The 14569-nt window shown below is 43.3% G+C and overlaps 1 protein-coding gene across 1 annotated transcript; it reads left to right on the top strand.

The window, feature by feature from the left end:
• The first annotated feature begins 558 nt into the window (after positions 1 to 558).
• Positions 559 to 12650, top strand: LOC127049571 (prolyl-tRNA synthetase associated domain-containing protein 1-like). Its single transcript, XM_050950487.1, is given in 5 exon segments — positions 559 to 577; positions 3126 to 3235; positions 12247 to 12536; positions 12538 to 12616; positions 12618 to 12650. Coding segments are annotated over 5 exon segments (531 nt in total).
• Positions 12651 to 14569: the final 1919 nt, after the last annotated feature.

Below are 14569 nucleotides of genomic sequence, written 5' to 3'. Positions count from 1 at the left end.
GAAGTGTTCCAGACACTGAAATTTCTGGATGGTGGCAGTGTTACCAGATCTAAGCTAGTAATTAGGCTTAGAAGTGTCCATGCAGGTCCCCACATCTGTACCCTAAAGTTCAGAGTGGGGGAGGAACCTTGACAACATTGCACAACATCCCTGCTTTAGCTAGAAAGTAGTCCATAATTACTGGCTGTGTGCTGTGATAGAAGGAGCGCAGTAGTCTTTATGCTTTTGGTAACAGCTATTTATATATTATGAATCTGCATAGTTCTTTCAAATGTGGTATCTGCTCAAGAAAAGTAGTCTGTCTTTAAAAAAAATTAATACATGCTTAGGTACTGCATTACCTTATTTTTGTCTAAGTGTTGTAATCAGGAAACTGAGGCAAAATCTTTTTCTTAATAACACTATATAAATTTTTTCTTAAACGAATTATTTCATTTCCAAAGGAGGCTCCACCTTCTAGTAGAGAGGAGGAAAAGTCTGTCTTACAGAGGAAGATCCCAACGAGAGCTCCTTGGTTCTTTACCACCTAAATTAGAATAGGAGGGAGGTGGATGAGTAATGGAGGTGTGGGGCACAGGTAAGGGCCAGCTGCTCTTAGTGCTGGCATGGGCCATGGTATTTGAAAGTGGGCAGGAGGAGTGCTACAAGCCTGAAACAAGGAAGTTTAAATGTCTCCAAGTGAAGCAGGGAACTGCTTTATAGGTGGCAGGAATAGGCTTTCAACATCTCCCTCTTGCCCCCAATCTTACTCTCCCTGAGTGGGTGGCACGATCCCATCCTTATTAGCTTCCCCACTTACAGCAGTGCCTAGTGACCTGCCCAGCCTCATGTGTATCTTGTAAATGATGTCCTGGCTTCTCTGATGTGGCCTAAACATTTAAACCAACCCAGATCTCTTACATTCTTCTGGTCAAATCTGCTGTGCATCCAGTTTTACTAACAAAATTGTTTGCATTATCGAGCACATCCTGAACAGATAAAACTGTTTTTCTTGTCATGCCTGTCTCTGTCTTTAAATAAGAAGAGCCAGTTCATGCTGCTGTTAACCGCTTCCGGGACTTGCCTCTTTTAATCTATTAGTTTAAAGATGTTTGGAGCATCAGTTAGCATAATATCCTACAAGCCATTTTAAAGTCTTTCCAATTTATTGTTAAAGGGACATCATGATGCAACCCATATATCCAGAGGTTCACAAAGGTGCTTTTTTGCTGGAACTTCACAGTACTCAACAGTTTTAAATAGCAGGGCACTTATTTAGGCATCTATATATGTTTTTAGGAGCCTAATATTAGGCACTTAATTTTAAAATCTTGACCTAAATAGTTAAGTGAAAAAAGTTTACATTGGTGCTGTTATTACTGTTATCCTCATCTTCTGCCTTTTCTCTAGCCCTTTCTATGTGTGCTGCACCCATCTGTTATACTTTGGCTCTATGTAGATTATAAACTCCTTGAACAAGGGTTTGTCTTTTATTATATGTTTGTACAGAAACCATCATAATAGAAGTCCAATCCTCATTTTGGCCTCTGAGTGCTATCGTAAGACATAATCATCACAATTGCCAATCTAGTGTTGGAATTGTATTAACATGTATAATCTCAAATTGATTTTTGTGAAAAAAATAAATACCAAAAATGAGTTTCATTAAGTATTTGTTTAAAGGTTAGTTACAGAGCAAAGTTCTGAAGTAATGTGTCAGATTATATAACTGCAATCTAAATAAGACATCCCCCCACACCTATATGAATGCACATACAGACATGTTAAATGGTTAGTGGGATTAGTGTTATGTCAATTTTTAATTCTTCTTAAAGGAAGATTATGTGGAATAAAATGTTTTGTCCATTAATGGCAACTCCTCTTACCTTACAGTTAAAATGCGACATATTTCATACAGTATGTTAACACATTTATTCAAATCAATTTTTTTTTTTGCAAAACAGCTACTACCAAATCAGAGTGAACCCAGGGTTAATATTGACTTAATGTCTGAAGCGTCAATTTTTATTAGAATTAATGCAAATTTATTCCATTTGCAGCTAGCTTCCTGCTCATAAATTGTTCACAAGCCTTTTATATAAGCATATACAGCCTACATACTGATAAAGAACATATCACAGAATTCCAAAATAGCTTGTAAATACTTAATCCAGACTGACAAATCATTCTGAAATGGTAAGACACAAAGGGAAATATGTCACACAGATTTGGTTCTAGCCTGCTTATAAGAAAAGCCCTGCACAAGTTACTTATCATAAAAGATATAAAAATTGAGACTTTTTAACATGTAAAATCAGTTCTCTCAAGTGGCCTAGTGGTAATAACTCTGCATCACACCCCGAGGGAGACAAAGGCTGAATTCCCAGAAATAAAGGAGCTGCAGCATGGTATTTAGGCTCAGTGTGCCAAAAATATAGAGATCCTTGATTATATTAAAAAAAGAATGGCAGTATTCTTTCTTCTTTTAATTCAGGTAAAAGCCAGGCAAAGGAATGCAAAGCAATTTGTAGGTGGGGTGGGTGTTGCAAGACCAAACTGCTTTTTAAAAATCAAAATATTTTGTAATTAATTGATGACAAAATTATATTTAGTTAGATTTTTAGGGAATTCTGTTCCACATTGGGAGCTACCACTGTTGAGTGTACTTCAGCCTTGGGAAATCATCATGTAAATCAGCTACCAGTCTTTTTCCATTCACTTAAAAAACAAACCAAACATTCCTGCAGATTTGGCAAAGCTGGTTTAGATATAGTAGAAAATACTGCCCTCCACCCATAAATTAAAGGGAACCTGTGATCTATAACCCTTATTTGCAGCCATACAGTTCATAAAATTTGAGATTAACCCTCATTCCGATTCTGAACTCACACAGCAGTTAATCCTCCCAATCAGGGCTGGCTCTAGGCACCAGTGTTCCAAGCATGTGCTTGTGGCAGCCCTTTTAAAAAAACCTGGAGCCGGCCCTGCTCCCAATAGATCTCAGGGTAGGGGAAAGATTCAGACCTCCTCTCCTGTAAACCTGCCTGTCTTTGCAGTTTTGATTTGGGTGATGCCAGCTGCTGCGGAAACCCCGGCACCTCCCAGCACAAGCTAGTCAGCTGACAAATCTGAGATTGAGCTGTCAGCTGTGGCCGTCCAGCAGCAACAGCCACTGTCATCATGTGGGCTTCGGGAGGTGTTAGAGGAGCATCTGCAAGCCCTGAACATCCCAGTGGTCAGCGTGGAGCACCCCAAAGTGAGTGTCAGGAGTAGCTATGCAGCCACCTACGATGCTGGGTCAGTGCAGCAGGGAGGGAGGTGCCATGTGTCTGTTAGGGAGCAGGAAGGGTGTACCTTTTTGAATTCCTGTTGGCAATTCCTACATTTGATAGAATTAAAAAAATTGCAGATGGCAGGAGGGCAGTAGATTGTAATATAACTGGGGACATATTGTGCCACAGTTTTTTAAGCAGCATTCTGTCCCCTGGATAATTTTGTTTAAAAAGATGGACAATGGATTTTAATAAGTCTTTCAATACTATGTCTTTCAATACTATACTTGGGCATTTGAGTCTATCTTGCCATTCAGGCAAGCTAGACTTAGTGATAGATGGTCCCTTACACCAAAGCGCACAACAGTATTCAGGTTACTCCCAGTCCCAAAGGACCAGTCACTTATTTCAGGGCAGTTGTATTCAGATCTCAAACCAAAGACAACACTTATAGCCAATCCTGTAATAAACTAACTGAAGGTTTATTAACTAGGAAAAATAAAAGGTTATTTAAAAGGTTAAAACAGGAAACACACACAAATCAGTTGCAATCTTAGATTTAAAAAGATAATATAAACTTCTATAATAAACAGCTCTATATGTCCTTCAGGGCTGACCTATGCCAAGCAGTAACTGGAAACAAGCCAGCAGCTTTGTTGACCTCCTTGGACTAATGACCACAACAAGAACCACTTCCACTTGTCCAAATAGGATACTCTGGTGGAGGGCTTCCTATTATTGAACAAGAGTTACCGGACTGTTTCTGGACATCATTCCTCCTCTTTGTCTAACCATGCAGCATCCACCTTGTGAGACGTAGGCAGCTGAACACTGGATTCAAAACCTGACCATATTGCTGGGTTAGGAGGTTGGGATGAAGAGGAAGGGATATGGGAGGCCAAACCAATAAAGCAAGGAGGTTAGAGAACCAATATTGTCTCAGCCATGGTGAAGCAATGCCAGTGAGAATGGCATGGTCCAATTTCATCTTGAAAATGACCTGTGAGATTATTCAAATTAGTGGAAAAGCATACAGGAGTGTTTATTCTCAACTCAGGTGAAAAGCATCAGTCAAGGAACCAGAGACCCCCTTGGGAGTACAGGAGTCAGCATTTCTTGTTTTGTCTCATGGTGAAGAGGTGGATCATGGTGATGCCCCAAACTACAAAAATGGACCACAGGATGCTGGGCTTCAGAGACCACTTGTTAATCAGAGAAATTTCTGCTGAGGTGATCTGCCAGGTGATTCTGGACTTCAGGTAAATGATTGACCATCGGTGTAATGTTTTCCCTGATGCAAAACTACCAGGCCCTGATCACCTCCTGACACAGCACGTTGGAGTGTGCTTCTCCCTGTCCATTTACATAATACATCACAGTGGTGTTGTTGATTATGAGAACCACTGAGTCCCTGATGTGATTTTGAAAAATCTGACAATCAGATGGCCCAAAGCACCAGAATATCAATGTGCAGAGAAGCTTCCCGTTTTGACCACAAGTTTGAACTTTCAGTGACCTCAGATGTGCTCCCCAACCTGTTAAGGAGGCATCTATGACAATAGTTTTGGTTAGTGGGCAACAGAGTTTCTTGCACCTGTAATAAGTCAGTATCAGTATTGGGCATGATAGCTGGTGTACTGAGATCCTACATGTTCCAGATGCCTTCCAGGCACAAAGATATGTGCTGATTTTAGATCCTGTTTCAGATCCTGCCCCCAAGTATGGATTTACGATGACATTCAGAATCTAATCACACATGTGACCCTCCCCCTCCCCATGACTGGGATTGTTGCATATGGCATTGTGATACATGTGGGAGTCTTTATTGCTGCTTGTTTTGCAAAACAGCAGAGAAGACCAGCTACCACTCCAAGGTAACTCCCAGGGCTGAGGAACAAAGAACAACTCTATCACTTCCTATGCAGATCTCTTTCCAGTGCTTGTATGAATTTACTCCAATTTTTCCCAGCTTACCTAGTGCCTCTGCTCTCTGAAATCAAAATATTTATGGGGTTGCTAGGCAGCAGACGCCTGTGTGCTGGTGATACCACAATATTGTTCCATCATCTCCTTTGATGAGGTAAAATATGGACAGGAGAATCCCAGTTGCTCCATAATCTGCCCAGCCAGCTCCATGTTGAATATCACTGCACATTGATTCATTATGGGTTTTTAGAACAAGAAATACAATAACCAAGGGAAGCTGGGCTATCTTGTGATTGGAGGAGGGGTCTGGAAGTTAGGACTCACAGGTTTTATTTGTTTTTGTGTTGCCAAAAGTAGCAGTGGAAACTGGACATTCCAGATTTTAATTCAGGTTAATAACTCCAATTAAATCTCAGCTTCCCTTTATAGGCTTTACTTGAGCTGTTAATGTGAGTTAAAAGCAGAGTTGTCATATCTTCATTGTTATTTTAATCCAAATTAGCTAACCAGATTTAAGAAGTTACTTTATGTGGGTGGTGCTGGAGGGGTCTTTGGCAGTGTAGACATACCTTATGTGGCTTTTACTGAGCAAGTATGGTCATGATCCTACTGGTTTTACTTCTACAATATTTCCAAAATTCACTACTAGAAATATGTACAGGTTGAGGTTATCCCTTTACCTCAGTGTACTAAAAGAGTAAGGTGAAAAGCCAGGGGCAAAAATATAGGTTGTAGAGGTAAAACTGCTGATTTGTTTTCATTGTACTTGCTCAATAACATGTTTTACCCTCATCACTTATGGGGATCCTAACCACACCCATGGGTCTCTTCTGTTTCCTGTAGCATGGTGGGGTAAGAGCAACTATGCCCAGACAAGGATTTAGGCTAGGTCTGTTATTATTAGCTCTGCCCCATACTGGGTGAGCAGAGTTGGGAATGGAGGAAACATGCTGATGTCATTAGGTGCCATTAATGTATATAGTTTGTAAAATTCTTGGGGGTGAAGGGTTTGACACAAATAGTTTGTGCTTAATTAGTTGCTCTGCCTGAAGTTGTTTCTGAGTAGGAGTATAATTTTGAACATGAAAACAGTGTTGGTATCTGCCCTGCATTGTTCTTGGGAGCTTCCCCATCACACTCTGGAGTTTATAGTAGGGCTGTCGATTAATCACAGTTAACTCCAGCGATTAACTAAAAAAAAATTAATCGCACTGTTAAGCAATAGAATACCAATTGAAATGTATTAAATATTTTTAGTTGTTTTTCTACCTTTTAAAATATATTGATTTCTATTACAACACAAGTTTACAAAGTGTACAGTGCTCAATTTATATTACTATTTTTATTACAAATATTTGCACTGTATAAATGATAAACAGAAGAAACAGTGTTTTTCAGTTCACCTCATACAAGTACTGTAGTGCAATCTATCATAAAAGTGCAATTTACAAATGTAGATTTTTTTTCTTACATAACTGTACTCAAGAGGAAACAATGTAAAACTTTAGAGCCTACAAGTCCACTCAGTCCTACTTCTTGTTCAGACAAACAAGTTTGTTTATATTTACAGGAGATGCTGCTGCCTGCTTCTTATTTATGTCACCTGAAAGTGAGAACAGGCATTTGCATGGCACTTTTGTAGCCAGCACTGCAAGGTATTTATGTGCCGGATATGCTAAACATTCATATGCCCCTTCATGCTTCGGCCACCATTCCAGAGGATATGCTACCATGCTGATGATGCTTGTTAAAAAAAATAATGCGTTAATTAAATTTGTCACGGAACTCCTTGGGGGGAACTGTGTCTTTGGCTCTGTTTTACCTGCACTCTGTCATATATTTCATGTTATAGCCATCTCGGATGATGACCCAGCACGTTTGTTTTAAGAACACTTTCACAGCAGATTTGACAAAACGCAAAGAAGATACCAATGTGAGATTTCTAAAAATAGCTACAACACTTGACCCAAAGTTAAAGAATCTGAAGTGCTGTCCAAAATCTGAGAGGGATGAGATGTCTTTCAGAAGTCTTAAAAGAGCAACACTCAAATGCGAAAACTACTAGAACTTGAAGCACCAAAAAAGAAAATCAACCTTCTGCTAGTGGCGTCTGACTCAGATGATGAAAATGAACATCTGTTGGTCTGCTCTGGATCATTATCAAGCAGGAGAACCCATCATCAGCATGGACATGTTGCATAGAATCATAGATTATTAGGGACCTCAGGAGGTCATCTAGTCCAATCCCCTGCTCAAAGCAGGACCAATCCCCAACTAAATCCCCAAATGGCCCACCTCAAGGGATTGAACTCACAACCCTGGGTTTAGCAGGCCAATGCTCAAACCACTGAGCTATCCCTACCTCTCATTCCCTATGGAATGGTGGTTGAAGATGAAGGGACATATGAAACTTTAGAGCATCTGACACGTAAATATCTTGCAATGCTGGCTACAACAGTGCCATGCAAACACCTGTTCTCACTTTCAGGTGACATTGTAAACAAGAGGCGGGCAGATTCTCCTGCAAATTGTAACCAAGTTTGTTTGTCTGAGCGATTGGCTGAAGTTAAGACTGAGAGAACTTGTAGGCTTTAAAGTTTTACATTTATTTTTCAATGCAATTATTTTTTGTACTTAATTCTACATTTGTAAGTTCAACTTTCATGATAAAGAGATTGCACTACAGTATTTGTATGAAGTGAACTGAAAAAACACTTTTTTGTTTTTTACAGTGCAAGTATTTTTAATAAAAAATAGTGAGCACTATAAACTTTGTATTCTGTGTTGTAATTGAAATCAATATATTTGAAAATGTAGAAGATATCTAAAAATATTAATGGTATTCCATTATTGTTTAACAACACGATTAATCACAATTAATTTTTTAATCGCTTGACAGCCCTAGTTTTTATATATAAAATAATAGAAACAAAATTCTTCTGCCTCAAGAACAGTGTAAAATTGAGAGTGCAGGACGGAGTTAGGTAGTGTATGTATGGTTTGAAATTTGGAGCTATGTTATAAAAGGAAAATCGGAAGTTTCAAACCTTGCAATATAACATGACTGAGTATGATGCTTTTCAGAGAGTTAATCATTTTGGTTTTAAACATTCTATTTTAAATCAGGATATGAAGTTAAAGACTAGCAGGAAGTTTCGTATAGAGGCTTTGGGAACATCTGTTGGGTTTATCGGGTTCTCCCTCTGACATACCATGACTTAGAACCTGACCTCCCTGTAGATCGCCAACCCTCAGCCATAGTTTCTTGCCCCTGGATAATCTCTCTGTTCCCAGCAGGAGTTCAGTTCACTCCCAAGGGTCTGCTTTGAATCCAGTTACCTTTATGACTTTGTGGTGTTCCTCAGGTCCCCCCTGCCTCTGCTCTTTAGCTGTACTAAGTTTGCAGCAGTGTCAGTCTACTCCTAAACAAAGGTGGAGGGAAGGCAGGAAAGGCCAACTGCTATCTCAGGCTGGGCTCCCTTTGCTATTAGAGCTCACTGGCAGTCTCCAGCAGCCTCATCTCCCAGGCAAACTCCCATCTCTCCCACAGTAATAAGATTCACTTTTTTAAGCTCCCCTTCTCCAGGTGGGGCATATTCTGCAGGTACACCTGGCACTGCCTGCATGCAGCAATGCCCGTTTGCCTGTCAGTGGAATATCCCATGGCATATCCCATCATACTCCCCTGGAAGCCTTTGTCCTGTTCCCATGTTGCTTCAAGGAGATACCATGGGAACTGGCACAGTTCTTTATGGGAGGGCATTGTTGACATCCAAGTATCACTGATGGCAAGTTACCTCAGTGCAAGACCTGAGCCTGGAAAATGCAATAGGATTGTGACCCTTTCCAAAACTCTTCCCCTACTCAGGCCCCTTTCCCCCGTCCAACTTAAAAATGGGCAGACTACCCTCTTAAGTGTACCCTCTACGCCCTGGAGAAAAAGAGGGGGGCCAAGAAGCACATCATCTGCCTTCTGGCAGAGGACGGCACCCCCCTCACGGATCCGGCGGAGATGAGCGAGAGGGCCGGGACCTTCTACGCACACCTTTTCTCCCTGGTTCCGACCGATCCTGCTGCTTGCAGAGTGCTCTGGGATGGGCTCCCAACGGTCAGCATGGGCGACTGGGACCAGCTAGAGCTGCCTCTCTCTCTGGTTGAATTCTCAGAAGCCCTCCGTCGCATGCCCACCAATAAATCTCTGGACTGACCATAGAGTTCTACCGCGTGTTCTGGAACGTGCTCGGCCCAGACCTGGACACCGTCTGGGCCAAGTCCTTGCAGAGCGGGGTCCTCCCTCTCTCATGCAGGCGAGCTGTGCTTGCCTTATTGCCGAAGAAGGGGGACCTCCAGACTTACGGAATTGGCATCCCGTCTCGCTCCTCAGCACGGACTACAAAATTGTAGCCAAGGCCATCTTGCTGTGGCTGGGGGCCGTGCTGGGGGACATGATCCACCCAGACCAGACCTACACTGTCCCGGGTTGTAGCATCTTTGACAACCTGTATCTGGTCCGGGATCTCTTGGAGCTTGGGTGCAGGGATGGTCTGTCGTTCACCCTCCTGTCCCTGGATCAGGAGAAGGTGTTTGACACGGTGGACCACGGGTATCTCCTGGGCACTATGCGAGCGTTAGGCTTCGGATCCCAGTTTGTGGGTTTTCTCCAGGTACTGTACGCTGCCGCAGAGTGTCTGGTCAGGCTCAACTGGACTCTGACCGAGCTGGTCAGCTTCGGGCGGAGAGTGCGGTGGGGTGCCCCCTCTCCGGCCAGCTGTATGCTCTGGCGATCGAGCCCTTCCTCTGTCCCCTCTGCAGGAGGTTGACAGAGTTGGTGCTTCGGGATCCAGAGCTGCGGCTGGTCCTGTTGGCATATGCCGACGATGTGCTTCTCGTGGTCCAGGACCCGGGCAACCTGGCATGGGTGGAGGCTTGCCAGGCTGTATACTCGGTGGCCTCCTCCGCCTCGGTCAACTGGGTCAAGAGCTCTGGCCTGGTGGTTGGGGACAGGTGGCAGGTGAGCGAGCTCCCTCCCATCCGCGCTTCAGGACATCCGGTGGAGCGCGGGTTTGCTGCTCTATCTCGGCGTTTACCTTTCTGCCACGTATCTGTCTCTGCAAGAGAACTGGCAAGGTTCGCAGGGCAGGGCAACCGAGCGGCTCCAGAAATGGACAGGACTCCTCCAGTGCCTTTCCCTTTGAGGGAGGGTACTGGTGCTCAATCAACTAGTCCTGTCCATGCTCTGGTCCCAGCCCCGGTTTTCCTGGCCGACCTCCGGAAGGTGGTTCTGGAGTAATTTTGGCCAGGACTGCACTGGGTCTCTGCATGGGTCCTCCACCTGCCCCTGGAGGAGGGAGGGCAGGGCCTGAAGTGCCTGCACACTCAGGTATACGTCTTCTGCCTCCAGGCCCTGCAGCGGCTTCTTCATGGTGCGGGTAGTCTGGCGTGGAGAGTACTGGTGCACGCCTTCCTGCGCTGCTTCTGAGGGCTCTGACATGACCGGCAGCTCCTTTCTCTTGATCTGAGGGGTCTTCCACGAGACCTCTCCAGGCTGCCGGTCTTCTACCAGCACCTCTTCCAGACCTGGAAGCTGTTCTCTGCGACCAGGACCGTGGTGGCCACCGAGAGGGGCAGATCTCCTCGCAGAGCCCCTGCTACACAATCCCCAGCTCCGTATGTAGGTGGCGGAGTCCCCCAAGGTGCGCCAGAGGCTGGTCTTGGCGGAAGTCACCAGGGTCGGAGACCTCCTGGACTACGACCAGGGAGACTGGCTGGATCCCAACACTCACTCGGCATATGGGACTCTCCAGACCTTGTATTTCCCGGTGCGTACTACAGGAGGTGAAGGCCGCTTTGCCGCCCGCTGCTTGGGTCTACCTTGACCGGGTCCTGCGAGAAGGCACACCCCACCCACCCTCCACCCTGGGCCCTCCGGACCTTTTCATCGGGCCCCAGCCCCTTCTCCGCAAGCCAGCTGCATGATCTGGAACCGGTCCGCTTCCAAACCGCGCCAAGGACACATCTCTTTATGCTTGTGCTCCACATCCTTCACTTCCTCACCCTTGTGTCCCGCCCCAACACAAAGTGGCAGGAGCTCCTGCCACCTCTGGAGGGTGAGGAGCCCTGGTGGGCCAGCCTATACTCTACCCTGGTCCCGAGGCCCGCCGGGGATATCAACTGGCGGCTCCTTCATGGGTCCCTGAGCATGGGTGTGTATTTGGCGTGGTTTACCCCTGCCCCTTCTGCGGCATGAGGGAGATCCTGGCGCACGTTTACTTAGAGTGCGCCAGGTTGCAGCCTCTATACTGGCTCCTCAGCAATATATTGTTGCATTACTGGTTGCACTTTCCCCCTCATCTCCTTCTCTATGCACTCCCTACCCGTGGCCCTACAAAGTCACGGGACCTCCTGGTCAACCTCCTCCTTGCCCTGGCTAAAGAGGTCATCTATGCAACCAGGGAGAGGAGGTTGGCCAATGGAGACTCCTGTGACTGTGGGGCTTGTTTCCGATCCTCTGTCCATTCACGCATCCGGGCAGAGTTCCTCTGGGCGGCATCCACTGGCTCCCTTGATGCCTTTGAGGAGCAGTGGGCACTGTCCGGGGTTTTCTGCTCGGTGTCCCCGTCAGGCTCCCTTCTTATGACCCTTTGATTGCACTCCTGTCCCTGTTCTTTTATTAGTTGTCCCTCGAAATCAGTTGGGTTCTGAGGTCCTGTAGATCCTCCCCTTAGGCTGGAGGAGGGATCCTTTAGCAGTGGGCGGGCAGCTCAATAGGTAAGTGTAATAATGCTCCATATATTGAGAATTATTGGTGTTTAGCCTTCAGTAAAAATAAAAATTGGTGCCACCACTGTTGGAAAAAAATGATGTACTCATCAAATAGAATTACAGAAGTGGTTGTAAGAATACTGTAACTATAGACAGATTTTATTTTTCTCTTAAAATTTCTTTATGAAAAAGAACATTTTTTAGATTGAGTGTAAAGTTTAGTACAGTCTAATAAAGATACCTGCCACTAAGCAACCAAAAAATAACAGGGCATATTGATTCATACTGTATTAGTTATATTTTCCAGGTGTTCACTGTTGAAGAAATGATGCCTCATGTTCAGCATAAGAAACAAGGTCACAGTAAAAACCTTTTTTTTTTTTTTTTAAAAGACAAAAACAAGAAAGGGTTCTGGCTGGTAACAGTTCTGTATGACAGGCAAATTAATTTATATGACCTCGCTAAGAAACTGGGTGTTGGGAATGGAAATCTGAGGCTTGCAGATGAAAATGCCATGCTGGAAAAACTAAAAGTAGGCCAAGGCTTTGCAACAAAAATGGCCCTGTTCTGTGACCACAGAGATGTGAAATTTGTATTGTTCAATGACAAACTCAGCAACCATGGGCTTAAACCCTGAAGACTTTCTAAAGTTTGTGAAATCAACAGGACATGATCCTCATCATCATGCGTTTTGATGGAAATATGAAGTAGTTGAATCTCACAAAAAATTAATTATTTCACATTGGGCATCACTTATTATAAAGAAAAACTGATGAAAGTTTAATTAGAAATACAAATTTTTGAAGTTATAGGCATCCACTTGACTATTTTTTCCCATTAGCTACATTTGTATTTTATTATTTGGTGAAAAATACATTGTCTTTAAATTACTCAAGGCTTAATAAAATATTAATTTCAGCTTATGATAAAGATAAGATTTAAGATTCTTTTGCAGCCTACCTGTATGTACACAGTGTGTAGAGCCGTGATACTCAGACTGGGGTTCGCAAGCCGCAAGTGGCTCCTTAGTATGTCTCTTACTGCCTTTTGCAGCATGATATTAAAACATTGTGTGATTTAATTATTAACCAATCTAAGTTATTAACCAATCAGGACATTTTTACTATGTTAATAACCAACTGTAGTTGATAAAATGACAATACAAAGTTTGCCATTTTGCTGTGAGAAAATATAAAAAATAGTAAATGAAACCATGAATTTACACTACTGTAGCTCTTTTGGGTAATGGTAATCACTAATTTGGCTCCTGAACCACTGCGGTCTGAGTATTACTGGTGTAGAGGAATAATCTTTCTCTGAAATAACTTTACAGACTCTTTTTTCTTAAAAAATTGGCTACAACGGAAATTTCTATTAATTCAAACTGTGCTTGAATGTTGAGACTTGAAATACTGTCACTGTTGGGAAAAACTGAATCAACCAAGTTCTAGTATTTGCACTACATTTGAGACAGTGTTCTAAAATAATAGAGTAACTAACTTCGTGAGAAGAATTGTCTATTTCCCCGTGCATCTCCCCATGTCCACCCCCGACCACTGTTTCCACTTTAGTGTTTTTTACCTAGAAAACAAACTTGGCTACATTAAAATAAAACATATTTGATGGTCTATTATCTTTGCTATATTTTTTCTCTCCCCTCTCTCCCACAATTAGTATCATTTTACAGTCTCAGTGGAAACATGGTCCTTGCTAGGCGTCAGTCCTGTATTGAAGCCACTAGGTTTTTTGTAACAACTTCTGTCAGGATTTCTTCCCCACTCTGAACTCTGGGGTACAGATGTGAGGACCTGCATTAAAGACCCCCTAAACTTATTTTTACCAGCTGTTAGGCCTAAATAAAAATATAGCAAACAAAACCAGGTATGCCAACCTAACCAAAGTCAGGCTAACAAAGGTTTGTGGGTAATCCCTAAGTAAAAAAACACTAAAAAGCAGCAGCATGTCTCACAAGCGCTAAAAAAAAAATAAAAAAAAAGCTGCATTCCTGGCATAGTACCAAATGTGCTGTGTTCGGGCAGCTCCTTCAAAAAACTAATAAAAGTCCTAGTTTCCCAGCCTCCTTGTTTTCACTCCCTGGTTTTGTTGTTTGTTTGTTTTTAACGCCCCTATATTTCTAACTTTAGGCATGCATGTATACTAAAGGTGTCTAGTTTCTAGTTGTTAAAAAAAGGGGGTGGGTTGCTCCAGTAAACAATTTATAATGCAACAAAACTGTCTATATAGGCTTATACTAAAATGTAAAAAGCAGGCTGGTTCTCTCTAAAAACAAGCTGCTCTCTATTAATGCGTGCACTTGTCAATAAAAAGCTTTTAATCAAACTTTGCTGGTGTTGCCTGTCTCTCTCGCGGTCAAACAAACTTTGCCGTCTGGGTTAAAGTCCCTAACACAGCTTAAGTTAAAAATTCCCCAAGGTACAAATTCCTTCCTTGCCTTAGTATCGCTGCCACCAAGTGATTTAACTAAACATTCAGGGAGGGTTACTTGGAGCCCTACCCAGGGTCGGCGCTACCATTTAGGCAGCGTAGGCAATCGCCTAGGGCGCCAGAATAATTGGTGGGCGTCATTTTGCCGGAGGGGGCGGCAGCCAGCTCTGGTGGAGCTGCCGCAG

This window comes from Gopherus flavomarginatus, chromosome 4 (assembly GCF_025201925.1).
Source record: "Gopherus flavomarginatus isolate rGopFla2 chromosome 4, rGopFla2.mat.asm, whole genome shotgun sequence".
Classification (NCBI taxonomy): Eukaryota; Metazoa; Chordata; order Testudines; family Testudinidae; genus Gopherus; species Gopherus flavomarginatus.
Note: the sequence above shows the minus strand (reverse complement) of the source record. Positions and strands in the feature narration are given on the sequence as shown.